The 21636-nt window shown below is 33.1% G+C and overlaps 1 protein-coding gene across 4 annotated transcripts in view; it reads right to left on the bottom strand.

The window, feature by feature from the left end:
- Positions 1–21636, bottom strand: part of LOC134543535 (formin-binding protein 1-like) — a 244063-nt gene that overhangs the window by 52728 nt on the left and 169699 nt on the right. For all 4 annotated transcript variants that reach the window (XM_063388376.1, XM_063388377.1, XM_063388378.1 and 1 more), the window contains exons 4-7: positions 9719–9866; positions 7078–7335; positions 6306–6491; positions 1036–1257 (exon numbers count right to left, since the gene is read on the bottom strand). In XM_063388376.1, coding sequence (XP_063244446.1) covers positions 1036–1257; positions 6306–6491; positions 7078–7335; positions 9719–9866 — 814 coding nt within the window. The remainder of the gene's footprint in view (positions 1–1035; positions 1258–6305; positions 6492–7077; positions 7336–9718; positions 9867–21636) is intronic.

The following is a 21636-nucleotide window of genomic DNA, read 5'->3' as shown; positions in this document are numbered from 1 at the left end:
TCTGATTGTCTGATCATTGCAAAAAAAAAATATTTTGGTTTATTTGCATGCCCAGTAAATTTGGGTATGATTTGTTGGCTTCAGGATAAGATTCAATCCTTGTGATTTAATTTGCTTATTTTTTATCAAGAGAAATTTAAGAAAAGTAATTCACACAAAAAACTAGTTTTGTGTGATTTGTATTGTTGTTGAGACATTTTTACATGATTGATATTATTATTAAAAGTTGTTTGAAAAAGTCAAATTTGTAATGGTTGCTTTGAAAAGATAAAGTACACAGAGCTTGTTCTGCACCATTTAATTTCAAGTTATTTTTATTTATGCAGTATACAGATTCCCTGTACTTTGATTAAATATTGGTTGGTTTATCTGAGTTCTTTATTTTAACTGAAGTGATGGACCACAGTAGGTTTGTTTTAGCAATGTGAGGGTCTACAATGACGAAAGAGTCCCGCATTCTCTCCGTGTTATTATTTGTCTGTGAACTATGAGGTGATAGTTACGGCTTCTTTGGTGCCTTGGGGAGATCATTCTTGTCAGAAATTGAGGTGTTCCAGGTCTATTCTTTTGTAATGTTGGATTAATTGCAAGATATTTTTTTAAAACCCCTTGAATAAGTTAAATGTGTCCTATCTATTCATTTATCATTTATCATGAGTTAATTTTTCTGACCCCCAAGATTTAGATAGTTAGCAAGTTACAAAAACACTGTTACAATACTTAACAAGTGACTATAAATTGAAGTGTACTTATTTAGGGACTTTTCCATGACTTTCATTACCTGTTTCTCAATTTCCTTACTTTTTCGTGACTTTCTGTACTTTCGTGACCTGTAGACACCTTGCTATAACACTCTTACCAATTTAATTTTAGTGCTAAACTGTGTATGGCAAATCAAGCTAAGCAATTTATCTTAGTAAAAAGTAAACACTATTCATCACATGTCAAGCTGAATTGCCAGCGTTGGCCCTTCAACTGACCCATGCAAAGAGTACAACCTCGCACTAACATGCTAGTGTGAGTGACGATGCATACCTTGTTGGAGGTGAGGAAACCGAACAGGCCCACCCTCTTCTTGAGCTTGCCGGCCGATATGGTGCCCTTCACGGTCATGGCCTCCGGCCTCATGGACGTGATGGTCGCAGGGGTGACCCTGGCGGGCGCCTCCCCACTCTTTATTGCACTCAGGTCCTCGAAGGGAATGTCCGCTGGCGGCTGAAAGCCTGACTTGTACTTCTCTATCACCAGCTGAGTGTCCTGCAATCATCACACACTTCTATAGCTCTGCCTAGTTTAAATATAAGGCTCCATATCACATGTCACATTGGTTAGTTCATTTTTTTTGCATTGCTATTACAGTGAAGTTCTGTTAATACAAACCCTACTACTCCGAAAATCCAGCAAATCTAAACAAGTTTAGGAAATCAATAAATTTTAAAACCTATAATTGTTTTGTGGTTGAAAAATTATTTTTGATTTCTTCACTCAATTATCAACATATTTCGTGATTTTGTGTTTTTAAATGTATTACACACTTATAGAGATGTATTTTACTAAAAGCTGTTGCATTAGGGCAATTATTTGGCTAAACCGAACAGGTCTCTGTCCCAATTCGGATTAACGCGACTCTACTATGTAAATTTATTATAATATCTCTCTAGTATTTTTTGTTGGGACAAAAATTATCTCTACAGATATTTACTAGACATAATTTTAAGCTGTAAAGTAACATATCACACAAGTTATAAAAATGATGAACACTTGCCTTGCATTCTACCATTATAAGACAAATTTTAGTGAATATATATTGAGAAAATCTTAAAACATAAAATGCATGAGATCTGTCATCATAATTTTACAAAAAAAGCCCTCAAGTAACAGTAATGACAGTAAAACGAAAGTATGAGATTGTTTGAGTATAGAGAATAATGATACTAAGCAATAACAAAACACAGTAACACTAGCTCTGTAACTTACACTTACACCTAATTAATACTTTTAGCTTAGTGGAGTAAAAAAAAAATTCCATAATAAACTACAAAGGTCATTATCTGGTCATTTTTGTACTACAAATATTAGTATTAATACTGTTAGACAATTTATTTCAGTACATTTAGAAGTTATCTGACTCTTGCCTAGCAGGGGACAAAATAGTATTTTACAAAGCATTCTAATAAATAAATGACAAACATTGAACTTAACTAAAATAAGAATAGCTTAGTGGTAATATTTAATTTTTATTTAAATACTAACAGAAACTGGGCCAACAACAATGTTTAAGATAAATTAAAAATTTATTTTTTCTATTCAAAGATCACAGCAGTGATAAACTTTTAAACAACTCCCTGCTTGTCCCAGCAATAAGAACACTGTCAGAGCTGGGCAGTATCGAAAATACAAGTATTTGAAATACGTATTTTCGATACTTTTGGGTATTTTTATTTTGTATCAGTAGAAAGTTATGTCTCAGTATTTTATATTTTGTATCGAAAATACTTTTGAAGTGTATTTACTATATTTTGTATTTTATAAAATAATATAATACAAAATACATTGCATAATATATACATTGCATAATACAATATAATACAAAATACATTGCGTACTTGCATTTATAAAATATCTCATTTATTTGTTGGATATTTTAATTTTGGTAATTAGGATTGGCTATTTATTTGCAATCTGGCACTAGTGAGTGATATCATTGTAAAGGTACATATTAGTTGAACAGAAACTGTATCACAGATTTTACAAATTGCTTTCTCAGCACGTATGTTCATACATATCTATGGAATATGATTGAAAATGGAAATAAACATGGCAAGCGATTGTGAATCAGAAAATGTATTTGTACCTAAGAGCGGAATTCTGGATGGAAAGTTTTTCACTGTTTTAGTACATGGAAAAGATGGTAAATTGAAAGCACGGTGTGAATTATGCAAACCTGGGAAAGATACTATAATTAGTGGGTCATGTTCTGCTACAACAAACTTCAAAACTCATTTGAAGGTAAGTGAAGTGAAAACATTTTTTCTTTCTATAAAACTATTTTCATGATAATGTATGGACACATTTTTCAAGTACTGTAATAAAGACCTAATTGATTTTTTTTTTTTTACTTTCTAGTACATTACATAACCCTAACATCGTATTGCACAAAGTCGAATAATGAAAACACCAAAGATAGCCATGTTAATTAATATTCTATTGTCTTTTCATACAGATTTGTGGGCGAGTTATAATGTAGATGTAGAATATGTTTATATATAAACTAGGTCAAAGAAAACATATGCTGCCATATTAATATTTTTTTTATCGTATATTTCTAGAGAATACATCCAGAAGAGATAAAGTCATTAGAGACCTATAAACTTGAGTGGACGAAAAAAGAACCTGCAGCTGCAAGAAAAAGGCTACTTGCACCTTCATCAAATGAAGATTGTAATTCAGCAAAATTGAAGCAAACATGCCTTCCATTTTTAAGAAAAAATACTTCAAGCAATACTATGGCACAAAAGAAATTTGATGCACTGCTCACAACATTTGTTGTAAATGTGATGAGACCTCTCTCAATCGTGGATGACCAAGATTTTGTGAATTTATTTGAAGGCAAGTGGATTACTTTATACTAAAGAGCTTATTATTAATATAATTAATTTTCACTTTCCAGATGTAGCATACACCCTGTCCTTAATAATAGTACATGTAAATGTTAATAATCTGAGTTTTTGTTATTCTCTGTCTCATTTTATTATAGAAATGGACTTTGGAGTTAAGGTTATGTCACAACGTACTCTTGGGAGACATATAAATGAACTAAAACGCAAGTAATTTTTGATATCAAAAATACTTTCAAGGAAGTAAAATATATTTGCACAAAAGCAGACATATGGTCACAGAAGACCAGAAGTTTCCTTGGAGTGACGGCTCACTGGGTAAAATATACATTTGACAAAAATTCTGTGTGTAGTGTGTGCATTTAAAACTGTCATACTTTTTATCTGCAATGTAATGTTTTTGTTCCAGATTGATGAAATAAATTTGGAAAGATGTTCAGCTGTTTTGAAAAGCAAGAGGTTTCATAGCCCTCACACATATGACAAAATTGCCGAGATGCTTGATGAAGTGAACACTTCTTTTGGAATTTCACATGAAAAAATTGTCTCTACTGTTACTGACAATGGTTCAAATTTTGTTAAAGCCTAAGGAATTTGGAGTTTCAGTTTGTATACCTGCAGATAAACATAACCAATAACATAAATCTGTGGCCACACTATAACAAAAACATGTAATGAGTCTAACTTGTTACAACATGTCTGCCAGTGTGGACAAACTGCCAGTATGTTATGCAACCAATTGTTTCACTTCATTTGATCTTTACGGACACTGCATGGGAAACATTACATATTACTTCTTATAAAACAAGAAATGTGTGCTGTAACACTTTCTTCTTTACGATTTGTATCATGTTATAATAACTTTGTTGTATAACTTGTAATACAAGTCTTGTCTTACTTAGTTTATAGCATTTTGTATGACTTGTAACATGTTTTTTGTTATTGCTGTGTTATATTCTGTAGATGCAGCTTAAGAGATAAGTAGTAAAGCTAGAGGAAAATAATATTCTATGTTTTTGTTTGTGGTTTTAGATGAATCTGAGGATGATGATGTGGAAGCTAGGGAGGGATCATTGGATGAAGCTGAGTTAATGTTCATTGATGTCGATGACAGTCTTACGACATCTAAACATCCACTGATTCTTCCTCAACATTTGAGATGAGCATCTCATACATTAAATCTTGTTGCAACAACAGATATCAATAAGGCCATTGAATGCAATCCATCAATTTCGAGGATTCATCACCCAACACTGGCCAAGTGTTCTACTTAATGGAATTCCTCAGGCCAATCAAAATCGGCGGAAATAATATTTTCTATCCTAGGACATAAACTTAGTTATCCTTGTGTTACCAGATGGAATTCTATGTATGATTCTATCTGCCAGATTATACAATTTCAAGAAAAATTATCAGAAGTTTTTTAATGACTAAAATTGAAATGCACCATTAAAGAAGCCGAGCTTGAATATCTAAGAGAGTATATAGACATATTTAGCCCTCTTGCTGCTGCTCTTGACCGCCTACAGGGAGATGGCTGCTATTATGGCCAATTACTACCAACGCTTTTTACATTGGTTAAAAAGTTTGAAGAACTAGAACTCCAAACTTTCAGATTTGGTGCACCTCTTTTGCAAGCTGTGAAGACATCAGTTTTGAAAAGATTTGAGAAATAGTTTGAATTAACCTCAGAGGTAAATGAAGCCATTATTGCAACATGTGCACATCCATACTTCAAATTGCGTTGGTTACCTGCAGCTGCAACTAATGAAAGCACGAGGAAACGGATCCAAGAGGTTCTAACATTGGCTGCAAGGACGTAAACCCACTGAGAGATGACAAGAAGAACAGTTACACACCAGCAGAATATGATTGGTTTGCATTCAATGTCAATACAAATAATGAATCAAGTGTTGCACAAACAAACTAAATTTAACTTGAGTTATTACAATACTTACACGATAAGGCTACCCACACGAGTATGATAGATGGTTATCCAGTGGTGCGAAAGCTTTTCTTACGATATAAAACAATTTTAACCTCTAGTGGTCCTGTTGAAAGGTTGTTTTAATTTGCAGGTATAATACACAACCATAAACGCCACAGCTTGAGTGACACAATGTTTGAGAGACTGGTTTGTCTTAAAGGAAATTCGTCCTTCGTTGCTCACAAAAATGTTGCATGTATTTTGTAATTTCATCTGTATTTTAAAATACTATTTTGTATTTTGCATCTAAACTAAATTATATTTTGAGTATTCTGTGACTGTATTTTTAATAAATGTACACAGGTATTTTGTAATCTGTGTTTCCAATACATTTCATTTGTGTTTCAAATACTTTTTCAAAGTATTTTGCCCAGTTCTGAACACTGTAGAGGAATAAGAAACAAACATGTGTAGATGACTGAACACTAAATAAATTCAGAATAGTGAACTATGCCAGTTGCTGTATGACAAATGCAGGTAATAATAACATTTTTCATTCAATCTCAATAAGTTTTTTGCCCCCGTAATGCCCCTCCTTTCGGTCTTTCTCTTGGGGTTGGCCACGGCCCTTTTGCCCATCCATGAGTATGAGCTCAGTAACAATAACCATTATTATTTGTCCAAACAAACATCAAAACTTCTTATCCACAAGTATATACAAAAAAAAAATTCTATTTTTAAGTATACATAACTACTTTTACCTCAGTTTCATTAATTTTCTCAGCTGCCTGAATGATGCCATCCAAACATTTGCTGATTATTGGGAAAACATTCCTCTCAATTTGCACCGACTGTGTTATGAAGTTCTTTATATTCTTTATCCTTTTTTCATCCAATTCTTGAAGCTGGTGGAAGACATCTGGCATCTGTGTGTTATAATGCTGAAACTGGAAAAATGGTTTATGCCAGTAACCACAATCAATATTATGGTGTTTATTTATGTTAACCTATTATATCATTATGTGATAGAACATACTATGTCAACAAAATAAGATCCATATAAAATTTGAATTTTTTTTTATCAAAACATGTTTTATTATTTGTTTAAAATTTTTCTTTGAATCTGCAAGGTAACAAACAGATTTTAAAACTTGGGTAATAGCTATACTAATGAGTTAGTATTCAACCACTCTTTCTTTCAAAATTAATTTAAATTTAAACTAAGCATTTTTTGAAACAACTTCACTAGCTATATATTTATTTTTGTTTGAAAGTTAGTACAGGCTACGTCATTGCAAAATGATCCTGATGATGTATTAGTATATCTTGGTTCTCCTGTCACCTTCCTTTTGTGCAAATTTTTGTGCCAGAAGACACTGAAAAAACCAAAACTGTATAGGCCTAATAACAACACTGACACAATGATTCCAAAATAAAAACCAATTCTTGTATTGACTAAATTATGTCCATGACCTGTTACATCTCACAAAAACACCATTGGCTATAATGCAAATTCTAACTCTTTCGCTCTACCTGTAGATCATTTGTTTTCTGGAGCTGGTTGGCATACTCATTTTTGGTCTCCTCGCACTGCTGCGACTTTATTGCCATGTTCATTCGCTGCTTCTCCACCTCTGCTCGCGACAAGTTCAGGTCAGCATCCGCCCTCTGGAAGTTCTCGAGTGCACGCTCCGCTTCCTTGAATGCCTTCTCGTAGTTCTTCAGTGCCCTGTCCAGAGACGACATCTGATTGTTCAGGTTCGTCATCATTCGAGCCCCTTCCTGAAGCAACTGCAACAAACACCACCAAAACAAATTGAAACTACAAGAGCTAACACTACATCTTGTCTTACAGTCAACTATTACTATAAAGAATGTGATTTTTTTTTTACTATCAAATATGCCACAGTCTGTGTGTATTAAAATTCTTGGTAATAACTACGTAATGCTCAAATATAATGTTTATGGCCAGTTGCACCACTGAAGTGATCAAAGTTTATTTTGCAATTTGAACAAAGACAGATGATAACACAGTTGCATCATTGTACAGTTAATCCTTGTCTATTCAAACTAACTTGGACCAAAGGCAACCCTGATAATCAAAAATTTGAATAATCAAGAAACTGGATAATGAAGGTAATATGGGTAACAAGCAAAAAAAAAAAAATATTAAAAAAGCAGACTTACCATTTCTTACTATATAAAAAAAACTAGGTTTGGTAACAAAAATACCTAGTATACATGCCCTATATTGTTTACAAGACATTAAAATAATATAAAAATTACTGTTTACATCATTTCTTAAAAAAGAATTTGTTCACTTTCTTCTGTTTCGAACAAGTATTGTGTTTGAATGAAACACAGTGATGCAAACGCCCTAACATTATTAGTTCAACTGGCGTGGTGCCGGGCTGACGCTCCAAGTACGCCGTGATGTTAGTCAGCTGATGCGTTTTCTTAAGCTAATAAATTCGACCATCTAAGCAGGAAATGTACATTGAATAAAACTAAAAGTAAATGTAAGGCATACTTATGATTACGTTCTTGCTAACAGTTACATTTTTATGTGAACATAAAATCAAATGTGTACCAATCTGATCCGGATTATCAGCGATCAAGATCAACGAGGGCCGAATAAACCAGGTTTTACTGAATTATATCATGTTAACCGAGGGTGTTTGCATCTAGTGAATCTAAATTTTAGATGGTTCAATGTTTTCAAAAATTTATCTTTGTTGGCAATGATAAAAGATGTTATTTTTGATAAATAAAAATACATTTCAAATAATGCCTCCTATAAACAACAGTTTGACTATAGCTAGTATTATGATAACATCCAAATGGAGTCATATCTAAAGTGCTACTTCTCAAAAAGTGAGGATGGTTATAAAAAAATGATTACAAGGTTGGAGCAGTATTTTTCTCATTTATATTTTGATAATAATAAATTCTAAATATACTAGTCAAGAGTTTATCTTATTTCCCTGTTCTCTGTATGCAATGAGGTCTAATGAAAACAAATGACATGTCAGCAACATTACAGCTAAATTGTCTTCCATTAAAGCCCCCCACCTACCTGGGCACACACATGGTAGTGCTTTAGAGAAAACCATGTGGTTTGAAAACTACTCAAGATATCAGAGTGGTGTCCCTAAACAAAGAGAGTTTATGAATACGCAGAAAATGGACTAGTAGTTATGTTTACGTGTTTAGGTTTTAAACTGAACTTTTAAAAGAGAGAAAGTGGTAAAACATGAGTTTCCAGATCAATTTTAGACATAACATCTGGTACACATATTTGAAAGCACTCAAGAATCTTGCATTACAACTTCATTTCAATGCCATATAATGTTGTGGTTACCGCTCAAGCATCATAGTTGCCCTACGCGTGATGAGAGTTCAGTTCAGAGCCTTGCGCTTAGAAGTGTTAACAGTACTATAAGCATCACTCCAATAACACAGATACAATTCCCTGTCTAGGAGGGCCCTTTAAATATAAAAGGAACAGTTTATCAAGCTCTTTTGTATCTTATAAAAGCTAATACTGAAAATACAAATAGTTATAATGTATTACCTTAATTTGTTGCAAATGTACACAATGTGATTTTTGATGTCAAAATAAAATTATTTTTGATTTCAACATCATTTTAATCAACCATTTGTACACCTTCTATCAAACTTTCAATCGAACCACAAAGGGTAAACTCTACTTCTCCACATCTGAGACTGTTTGATCCAGTTGCAGCATGATGCAACATCAAAAAGAATTAATTATATTTTATAGTAAATTCAATTAACAGCTAAGTTCTCACCAACTGGGCATTGTAGAGTGTGTCTTACCACTGACAATTTTTTAACAAATTATGAATGATAAACATGAAAATGACAAGTAGACTATTATTCCACTGGATGATGTGATGTTTAAATTGGTATATATTCATTTTATGAATTCTGTTATTGTTGGTATATATTCATTTTATGAATTCAGTTATTGTAAAAGGAAGGTTTGTTTGTGTTACGAGGTAGACATCTAAAGGTGGACGATAATAATGTGGTGCGTTTACTGGTAATTTTTAAATGCAATTCACAATGAAAGTTTAGTTATTGCCTGTACAAAAAACTAAATTTCTTTTTATATATATAATAATATTCCAAATTACAATACTTTACGAACCTTTTTCCTTTCCTCTTTAAAATCCTTCACAAGAATAGTGACTTCCCTAATTACATTTGATTGAAGATTCTCAGCAATAACTTCATGCTGACCCGCCAGATCATTTATTTCCATCATTACGTGCTTGAATGCCTGACCAGAACTGTACCTGAAACAAGGAAACAAGAAATAATTCAAAATAAAAAACTGTTAGTAATAATGTTTCTGTGTAACACGAAAAACAATGTAGTTACCACAATTACAAAATATGTAGAAGTAAAAATTATTTTTTAAAAAAACTTTCCATGATTTGTTAGTTAGTCTAGTTTGTTTATATATATATTATATATGATTATATATATATTATACATTTAACTTTGAAAGACTTTTGCAATAAGCACAATGGATCAAGATCACATTACAAACCACCACTAAACAAACATTTCAAAGAGAAACTGACAGATGCCCTCCAGGTTGCAATAGCTTTTTTTTTAATCATAATAAATGGTTATTAGATATTATCATCACAAACTTCCTTAAGCGACTGCACATAATTTAATGAGAAAGATTGTAACCATTATTTACAAGTCACTCACACCCAAACTCAGAACATTATTGTTGTGCAGGCAAGAAAGACATAAACATTTTTAATAACCAATGTGAAAACTTTGTAAAACAATTTTAGATTCAAAATGGTGAATACCCCTACACTCTTCCCCTTCAAAAAAAGCATGCCTGCCACTGCTCACATACTTGTTTCTTCAATCAGCATCCATATGTCCCATTGATATATATCACGTATTCAGACTTTCCCAACTGTCAAGTGAGACTGAGGTTGAAAGATTATGAATAAGGGTCCCGGGTTTGATTCAGGACTAATGCTGTCCCGTCACTTCACGTTCACCTCCATACTGTGGAAAGCAATGATGAACCACCGAAGAATCACAGTGTCTAGTCTACCCTGGCTGCACCATGACCGTCCCACCCTTCCCCTGTGATGGCCTGGGGGGAGGGGTGTCCATGCCTTATTCTGTGCTGTCAACCCCGTCGTCATGATATTCTGTTGGCGGCATGCATAGGCTTAAGCATCTCGCTAACCCAGCAACCATTACATTTCAAACTGTGTTCATAGTAATTTTAAACTTGAGATTTCTTACTACAATCAAAACCTTATATAAATATCATCACTAGATGTAGTGGAATTTAAAATCATTTTATGGACAAACACCATTGCTGTTCCGCACTGTGTCATAGAAAACCTCATAACGGACAACAAATTTGAAGACATAAACACACAGAGAACATGCCAAAAACAGCTGATGCCAAATGTTAAAAGCCCACCTAGACCAAAGGCCTTTATGTGAAAGAAATAAAGTCACAAGAATATAACAGCACAGACGAACACAGGAGGCACCTAAACAGATAATTTGGACAACGCAACAAAACAGTGACACACAGAAACTGAAAATATATTCTGGAAAACACAATCACGACAGCACAGACAAATACAGAAGGCACCACCAAACAGTTGCGACGTTTCGGGAACTGACAAGTGCTCCCATCATCAGGCACAAATAAGACATTTAACATTGTACTACATGCGTTTTTATTTATTCGTATTTGCTGTCCTTTATTAAGGTATTTCTATAACATAGAGTGCAACCCAGCAATGGCCCATACCCGTCGCAGGCCCGGAGTGGCGAGTAGCGAGTGCAGAAGGCGGTAGAGGAGGAAGAAGGAAGGAGGAAGGAGGAAGGAGGAAGGAGGAAGGAGGAAGGAGGAAGGAGGAAGGAGGAAGGAGGAAGAAGGAAGGAGGAAGTAGGAAGAAGGAAGGAGCAAGGAGGAAGGAGGCAGGAGGCAGGAAGGTGGATGGTGGCGGGTGCCTGGTGTCAAGTGTCGCCGAGCAGCTGCGGCGAGACACTCGCCACGCGCCACGCGCCACGTGCAGGCCGCACGCCGCACGGCTGTGGCTGCCACATGGCGCGTGCTTCCGCCCCTACCCCCGCTGCCATCACTACATTTCCAGCCTCCTGCGGTACACGCTTCATCCCTTAAGGACGAGCGTATTTTCCTCACAACTGACTTTAACACTATGGCTATGCTTACATCATTTATCTGATAAGTATACATTAAAAGGTTGGCTCACAAGTATGTAGAAATCAAAGTACTTTATGTGATCTAATGGAATTATGCGTGGAACGACATCTCAATCCCTCACACTAATATTTGAAGGGAAAAAATGTCTACTCGTCCATGGAATGTACTGACATTTATAACGTGTTTTAAACTATTTCAGGGGGGGAGGGGGAATTAGTTCCAATATTTTTTTAAAATACCTTCATAACGACGAGGCATAAATAATAACACAAATTCCCAAGCATTAATGCAATCAAGCAAGAAGGAAAAAAAACAACCAGACTTTACAAGTGTTCAAGCTAATCCTTTGCTAAATCCAGCTATAATATGTAATAAGATATTCACACTGCAAACAACTTATATTTTAAAAATATAAAAACCTAATTGCGGGTATCTTTCCCGTTGAAAATTGTAACCCAAAACTGAAGAAAGTACTCTCTAATAACGTCTATATCGGGTGAACCTTAGTTTTCCTATCTGAAACTCGTAGAAAGCGAGGTTCATTAAAAACGGGGTCACGCAACACAATCTCGGTGATGGGGTGACCTAGGAAAACCATAATATATATTAGGATTACTAGGGCCATTCGAGCACGGGTTCTTCGGTATGGGAGTGCACTGTCTTACCACTGCAAAACTTCGCTCTTTGAAATAAAATTACGAAGAAAAAATTAAACTAATACTGAGTCGTTACATATCGAACTATTTCAACAAAAAGTGAAAATTCAATCAAGCCTCAGAAAATTAACTCATGTATGGCATTACAGTGTGCTCACAAAAATATATTTTAAAAAATTTTCATTTAATATATTCGTTGTTAAATAATTTACCTATTTAGCATATATTCTAAAAGGAATAAAGAAAACCCAGCCACTAACATTCCCCCAGAACGCCCAGTTCAAAAAGAATCTTTCATGTGCCCTTTTATAGTATGACTATACTCCTAGACACAAAAAAAAAAACAAAAACGGTTTCACAGTCTGACGGCAGATTAGAGCGTGACATTTCCCTTTCTAATTATCACCACTGGGGAATTCCCATGATTTGTACAAGATTTCACGTAAATTTTCCAGAATGTGAACACATTCCATGAACGTTAATAGTGTATGGTAAATCTGGCTGAGGGCCTGAGGAGCTGTGGGAATAAGGGCAGGGTTTGGTGGCTGAGGGGCCGGGGGTTGTGGTCTGGGGGATCTTAAAGGCCGGAGGTTGGGGGGCTGGGGGGTTTGGTGCTGACTGATTGGGGGATGGGATCTAGGGGGTTGGGTGCTGAGGGGCTGGGGCAACACCGACTTCATGACAAGGCCTGAGCGCTGGGTAAAGTTGACGGCGTGACGTTACCCCTGCGGGCTGATTACGAGCACACACTTTGCGTTATAAGTTGCGATAAATAACGAAGGTTTGCGAAGAATATCGCAGGAACCAGCAACGTGATTACGAACACATCGTGTTTCGTTAAACTTCGAATATTGATGACGTTGTGGCGGTATATATCGCAAACTTTGATTACGAGCACACTTTTCAAGTGATATTTATCGCACCGGAGCTACGTTATATATCACGGGCATTTCAAGTGGTGATACGAAGCGATTGTGAGGTAAGTGATATAATTACTCTTAAAAATAATGTCCTTCCGTCCTAAAAACGGCATTATAATCGCACATTATTGTTTTAAATATAGTCGAGTACGATGTAAAGCGATGAAGTTAAACGAAAACAATTGTTTTAGGTTAGCGTGTGTATATTTAACACGCGAACATTATTTTTAACATGCTATTTATGTTTATTAATTGTACCATGAAATCATTGTTTTCAATGCATAGTTTGTGTGGAATAATTATGAAGTGGTTTAAATACGATCAAAGTAGGTAAGAAGAATAAATAAATGCCGTGTCATAGCTTATCAAATTAATCCTAACCTAAAGAGCGATATTATTTACACGCACATTATGAACATAACATAGCTATAAATAGTTCAAATAGGCTGCTTATGCATATTTTGTGTTTGAGTATTTGCTCAACCGTTGCCTACGAACGGCTCAACATGCATTTTTGTTTAATCTGTGGGCTTGTAGACTTCAGACAGTAAATGGTATATTTCTCTATTTAGTTTCAGAAAGCTATTTCCGGCCTCCTTGTGTGTTCAATTGTGCAAGAAATTTTTAATTTGTGCTCATTCATTTACATATTGGCTCTATTACCTAAGTGTGTTAACATAGGTAATTGTTAACAAGTGGGGCTGATCATAAAACAAATAACTTGATGAATAATGTATTTAGGAATTCCCCTCCTTAAGCAGGATGATTCTATTAAATAACATTTCGAGCTTTTATGTAGGGGAGGCGAGGCTTTATTATAAAAATAAGTTTATGAAAACGGTAATTTTGAGTTCCTATTATTAACCTTGATACTTATTTCTGTTGAGATATTTCAAGTTGTTTACTGTTTAAATTGTTGGTTATGTGTGGTTAGCTACACTTCAAATACTGCAAATCTATTCATGTCTACATTTGGTTAGGTTAGCTGCATTTTAAATATTGTATAATGAGGTAAATCTGGTGAAAAGCTACTTTTCCATATGTTTTTTTTTAAATTTATTTATTAGTTTTCAGACATTGATTCCAATAATTAACATAGGCTATCAATACTGTAACATTGTTTTACTAATAGAAAATTAAGCTTACCTCACCTAACCAACCATCCACACATATTTTGTAGTACAATTAATGTAACTAACCTATCTTAACTAACCATTCACACAGATCCACACTATTTTTTTGTTATTTTTAATTCATCTAACTTAATGGTGGGAATGGCTGGTTTGATTAGGTTAACTACAAATACAGTACTTGAAAGTAGTGTAGACAGTTTATTAGGTTATGGTAGTTATATTAAATATACTGTGAACTCATTTTAACAGTTTTTAAGAATTATATATTGTAACACAGCTAACTCTAACCTAACCAACCACACTACAGTTTATACCTATTATTTTTGTTGGTAACATAACTTAAGAAACAGTTCACAAAATCACACAGTATTTTTAATGTAGCTTACTTAAGCCAACCAATCATTCTCATGTATTAAATTTTTTGATTTACCTAACCTAACAAGCTATTAAAAAGGCATATTTCTAGTTTAACTGCTTGAAGAATTACAACACACTCATGGAGAATTGTTGGAAAAGAAGTAAAAAAGTTAAAATTGTTTTTAGAAATTAAAGAAAAATGAATGCAGTTATGCATTACATCGAGGAATATTAGCTCAATAATACCATATTAAAAATTATTTCTATTAATCAGGCCCTCTTGTTAACAATTAGTAGCCTACCAAACTATATTACACTAATTTAGTTAATGTTTGAAAATATTTCAGGTTCTACACAATGGCCTTTGCTGCCTTTCTGCTAAATATCGAACTGGAGGAGAAGGCAGAGAAGATTGTTAAGAAACCATCAAAATCCCTTCGAATTGCCAGATTGCACCCTCATAGCAGTTGGAAAACCTTAGAAACATGAAGAAACAAGCTATGCAATTTAATAAATACTTTGTTATCAAGTTTGTTGCATTTATTAAAGAAATTGTGAAATGAAAATAGTGTTCACTCATTTCCATGTTACTTTTGAGTATAACTTGGATATTATATTAAACACATGTTAAATTTTTGTTTTCTGGTTTCAGCAGATCTCATTGTCCTGAGAGAGTTGGCAGTGGCTTTTTTGAACCATTGTTTTTTTTTGTGTGTAAAAAATAGATACTATGAATCATTTAATGATAGGTTGTTATTTAAAGTAAATCTCATACATACATGTGCTGCTTCATGTTTACAGGTTTTTTATTTAAAAATTTTGCAATTTCAGACTTTGTTTTGGTTTTAAACGAAAAATATTTACAAAGAGTGTATTATTTAATAGCTCAATTATTTCCATGGATGGTTATAATTAAACAATTATTAATATTAACTATTAATAGCCTGTCCAATAAAAAAAATAAATGCACATGTCTGTAAGGATACAAAAAATGATTTCTTAACACAATATTTTCTCATAATTGGCAATTTTAGCACATGCTTCCAGCATGCCTTTTAACTTTTCTTTAAGTTCTTTGATGCATTTTTAATAAAATTGCTTGTTACCATTTCAGAAGCACATATTCCCAATGCTTCTCATCAGCTGCCAGCTGTCTTTCTTGAATGTTGTTTATCAGCTGCCAGCTATCTTTCTTGAATGCTGCTCTTTTTTTTTATTATTTTTAAATTGTACTATTAATCATTACCAGTATGAATTGTATAGGTTACACTAGGTATTATAGAGGCAGAGTTATAATAAAGGAGGTGCTAATAACAAAGCACACATTCTATAAAGTATGCTGACTAAAAGTATTATCAAGGTTTTTCCAGTCAAAGATTTCACAATGCTTGTATATAACCATTCTTTACTTTTTTTTTTGTGTAAACAAGATATAACATGGAAGAATTTCATTAGGCTAGCTGACTATCAATGCAAGTTCCAGCAGGTACAACTGCTAGTTGTTGCCAGTGAGCCCATTTGTATACAGTATAGACATTGTTTCATGTGGATGAATATAAAAAAAATATTTTGAACTAATTTTTATTATTGTAAGTTTAGAATCAATGTAGGTATGTTTATTGAGACCGAGACAAGTACAAACAAATTAAATGGCACACATTGCATTTAGTTAGATAATTCAGGAACAAATATTGACTTAGTATGATTCATCTTGCGATAAAGTTTGGTACAGCTCCATTCCTTGCACCTCCCTAGTCAACACTCTGCATCTTATGAATTGTTATCATCACTCACTGTTCTTATCTTTCTATTTATCATCAGAATAACCAATAACCATTAAATCTGTGCTTAGATGTGTGTGAATATTAAAATAAGCAATTTTTGAGCTAGTATTTAGAGATCAAATCAAATGTTTCTTAAAATATGTGATGAAGCCTTTGAACAGCTTATTTAACTATATTAAGTAAAATTTAACTTAAATAAAAGACTAATACAGTAAATTAATATGTAACTGATTGTGACTGATGGCTATTATAACAAATATGCATAAAAAAACTCTTAGGTTTCTTGGCTATCTTATGAAAACACAAGGATTGTAAGAGGTCTTGTTTTAATAATGAACCTACCAGGGGTATATGTAGGGGCAAGAGGAATATATGCCTCCCCCAAAATCCTAAAAGAAAAATCTATATTCCCCCCCCCCCCCCCAAAAAAAAAAAATAAAGCCAACAGCAGGCTAAGTGGTTCTATACCACTTTCCTCCTCCCCATCCCCCTTCCTCCCTCATAACAAAATTCTGCATACACTTCTGAGTAGAACAACTTCAATTTAAATTTTTTTTAATATGAACTATTAACACTTCCATGTTCATGCAAGTCATTTTTTTGTGTTTCATTTTAAATGTAGCACACCTCCAATTTCTCTCTGTCAACTTTCAGGTATCTTAACTACTTAATTTTCACCACTCTTATTTTAAACCCACTACACCAATCTCAAACCAAATTGGAAGCATACCAGTATTGAAAAAAATATATATTTAATTTTCAAATAAATATTTGGAAAAGTATAGGATAAACAAAATGCATGACTACCACAATATAATGTCTACCAGAGGTTGAGGGACAAAACCACCTTCTAGAATCTACATCATTCCCAATGATGATGCTGTACCGAAGATTTGGATAATTCTCTGGTCAAGGCTGCTCAGAAATATAACTTGGATAATATTGTCAGCTGTTATCTTAGCAGCTATTGCTTAAGCTGCTCTTTTTATTACAGCATATATCATGTTGATCCATTACTGATTTTAAAAAAAAATGGATTAAATAATTGGTATGCATGTACATCAGAAATTGTTCAAACTGAATATTATTTTACATATTAAACCATCAATTTCTAAACTTGCTGAGAAAAAGTAATCTATTAATTTATCTTAATGGGAAAAAGGGGGGGCGGAGAATTAAAATTATTGAATATTTCAAGACAGTTTTTAAAATAATTGCAGCATATTAATAATTTACATACATGTTGGATCATTAACCAACTTGAATGCCATCTTGAAAACAAAGTTGTTTACTCAGTACTTATTCAGTACTTACTCTAATTACTCAGTACTTAGTTTCACTTGTTTAAGTCATTGGTGAGATTAAATTAAACAGCAATTAAAAAAACATAGCAATGAACTTTCATATCCTCAGATTATAAAAAAAAATACTGTTCTTACACTGAAAATTTTCAAGAACTGTTCCATAATAACTGTTTAAAATGTCAATCTTTTTAAATTGAAACATTATGGGCCTAATTTTATCCTTAGAATATGCAACCTAACACACTGAAGAGTTTAAAACAGACTTCAAAAAATGAAAATACAAAAAGTAGCCCATATCTTCTCCATTGTAATTGAAGGCTGCTGCTTACATAAAAATTGTAACGCTATATTCACTAAAGAAAAAAATAATAAGAAAACTAATATTTTGCCAATGGTAATGGTTTTTAATGTCCCTAAACGTTTGTTAAGCCTCTTTGCCAGTTAAATCCACAGATACATGCAAGCTTCACATTCATTATTTGAAGAAAAATTGGCTGCAAACTCTATGTGGCTCTTAATAAACCACACCATGATTTCTGTTGGGCAGCAGTAACTTTACCAGTGCCACTCTAAGGCTTATTTTAACTGAGAACACAAATATTCAACACAGTGTCCTCTTTAATAGCGGCATGTGCACTCTAATCAAGAAAACCACAAATTTAAATAATTTACTGTAATTAAACTTTACCAAGTGTACGAAGGGAGTAAAAAATGTTTGAGTGACCTATGATATAAATATTAGCAAAATTATTTTTATTTACGAATGGTACTAATATCTTGGAAACATTGTTTCAAAACACTTGTATATAAAATCCACGAAAGCACATGAGTATTAAAATATATTTATAAAATTTTAACTGATTAGATTACATAAACTAGAAAGCTCACCGCTGGAAATATGTTAAAAAGTGTTGTTTTTATTAGGTATGCTAATAACCACATATATGTATAACTTTGAAGTATAAGGTTATGATTTTACACAAGCACACCAAACTTGACTAAATATTTGTTAAATTCCATTCTTCATATCATATCAATAATAGGTAAAATAAAAACAAACACGGGTTCGTGGTAATTAGTTGTTCCTTTAATTTTGTAACCTGTAGAGTGGCCTCATTTTCATTCTATTGAAGTTTAAACATGCTTCTCGTTCGATGTTTATGTTTACATGGCAAGACGCAGTTAGCCACAATGACGATGCGAAATCTTTAACTGCATTTTTAATTTAAACTTCTACGAAAAAGGCAGCAAAAAAGCTTTAAATACTTTATTTAAGAAATTAGTGCATTAAAAAAGATTATTTTGTTCTCAGTAACACTAAGTATTCATGATTCACTTACAAAATAGTCTGTTCGACGAACATATTAATTGTTCAATTGTTGCTTGTCCTCTGACGTCATGGATTCGTATCGCAGGTTAGCGTTACCGTGGAAAATAACGAAACGCATATCGCATGGTGGGTCGTAATCACCAAATGCGATACGTGTTTCGTTACCGCGTGAAGAATAACGCTAGTCGTCGATGGTGTTCGTAATCAGCCCGCTGGCCGGACTCTTAGCCCTGCTAACTGAACGAGCGAGGCAGTCAGTCATCTTGTGCTTGCCTTGACGCGTTGTCGTGTTGTGATTTCTGTGGCAGTCGGCAGTTTGCGTATAGTGTTTGTGGTTTCAAGTGCACTTTGCAATGACATAATATTTTAGAATTATGTACAAGTGTTGTGTTCCGAATTGCAGAGAATTATACCAACGGGCAAACAGTGCACGTTTTTAAATTTCCTCAAGATGAAGACGCTAAAAAGAAATGTGTTTTAGCTATTCCACGAGAAAATTTTGAACCACGTCTACGGTCACGAGTAAGAATTTATTTTTATTTTCGAAAGTAAGCACTACTTTTATGTAAACTTCAGTTTTTATTTTAAAAGATAATTAATTATTCTGTAGATACGTAGTTCTTTTAACTTTTAAGCCAGCGCAAAATAAAATATATAACAATTTGAATATTAGCTGTAACTTTAAGTATAATGTGGAATATTCCAATGTTTGTTTCAGTACCTCTAATTTATAGTATTACTATACTCTGTAATCATGCGTTAACATTCGAGTATATTAAAGGAACACAAGGCGTATCATTCACATAAAGAAGCATTTCGAAACATGAAAATTCGTTTTTAAATTCTTTTAGCTCACACGTGTTTTTAAGTTTTAAAATGTAGTAATTACCTGGTAAACCTGTGATCCACAATTTTATATTGCGCTATAAAATAATATTTGCTGCTAAATGTTATGATTAGGCAATAATAATAATGTTAAAAAGTACGAGTACTATTACACTACGTACATATTACTAAAAAAAAAAAAAATTTCAATGGCGAAAACGCACTGCAGTTAAACCATATGTAGTCAGTGAGCATTTATTACTACATACATTTAGATAAAATTTATTAAAATAATATTAATTTATTCAAGTCTCTTTGCTTCTCCAATTGGATGATTTTGTGTTTAAAACTAAATTGATGTGGTTTTAATCAATTTTTGCTATGAAATGCATTACATTATATTAACTGTTCATGGTTAAAATCTGATGATTAAAATTACATTTTCATAAAGTTATAACAAAAGTTGAGAAAGATATTTGCAATCGTCTGAAATATTTTAATTCACAACCATTGGAAGAACGTTATCAATAATTCAATTTAGATAATCATCCGAATACAGAAATATAAGTTTGAAATGTGTTTACTGTCATATCGGGAAATATCAATTTAAGTTTTTTTGAAGAAAAAATGTATTTTATCTTACGATTAGTTCAATAATATTTGCGAACTGTGTCATTTAATGCGGGGTTAATTTGCTATGTTTGTCAACAACGATTAAAGATACAATATTCTTTGCACTAACCTATACCTTCTTGAAGATGTACACATTTTATGCGTTATTGCTTACCTCATTTAAAACTTATTAAATATTATTTTGTTTATCAAAACTTTTCATAAAATATAAAATAATCCCAATTAGACATTTATTTTAAATATGAAATGTCATCCAAATTATTTAGACTACATAAAATTTATTTGGCACAGGTACATAAATTGGCTTAAATTTGGTCAGGAAATACGATAATTTAGAAAATGTGTTTGCATAATGTTTTCCTTGTGTTATGAATACATGAAAAATAACCATGACACTTGTTGGACTTTCATATCAAATCAACATTGATATCGTTCATCGAATAAACGCACTTGCCATACAGTTTATATATTAGTGTATACATTTTGTTTTCTACTAGTTCAATGGAAGCTCCTAAAATTATACTTAGATGTTACAAGGATTTGAACCTAAGATTTAATATCTTTATTATTTTATTACATTTTAAGGACTCAAAGTAACGTATTTTTGTAAGTTTGCAATTGCATTCGTTCTTTGAATTATTCTTGCAATGGGGAAGATTGATGAAAAACATTTTTATGGACATACGCCAAACCAGCAATGGCGTAATCCCATAAACAATTTTAAATGCAATTGCATTTTTTTATCCATTTACAGTATTGTCACACCATTCTACATCTTTGCAATGTATTTTTGCAACTGTCATAAAGTTCAAAGTTACATTATTTTAAAAGACATGATGTCTTTCTTACCTTATCTGCTATAACAAAAAGTTTTCTGATTTTATTTTAAAAGATGGCTTT

This window comes from Bacillus rossius, chromosome 1, assembly GCF_032445375.1.
Source record: "Bacillus rossius redtenbacheri isolate Brsri chromosome 1, Brsri_v3, whole genome shotgun sequence".
NCBI lineage: Eukaryota > Metazoa > Arthropoda > Insecta > Phasmatodea > Bacillidae > Bacillus > Bacillus rossius.
The sequence above is the reverse complement of the archived record's forward strand: the minus strand, read 5'-3'. Positions and strand labels throughout refer to the sequence as shown.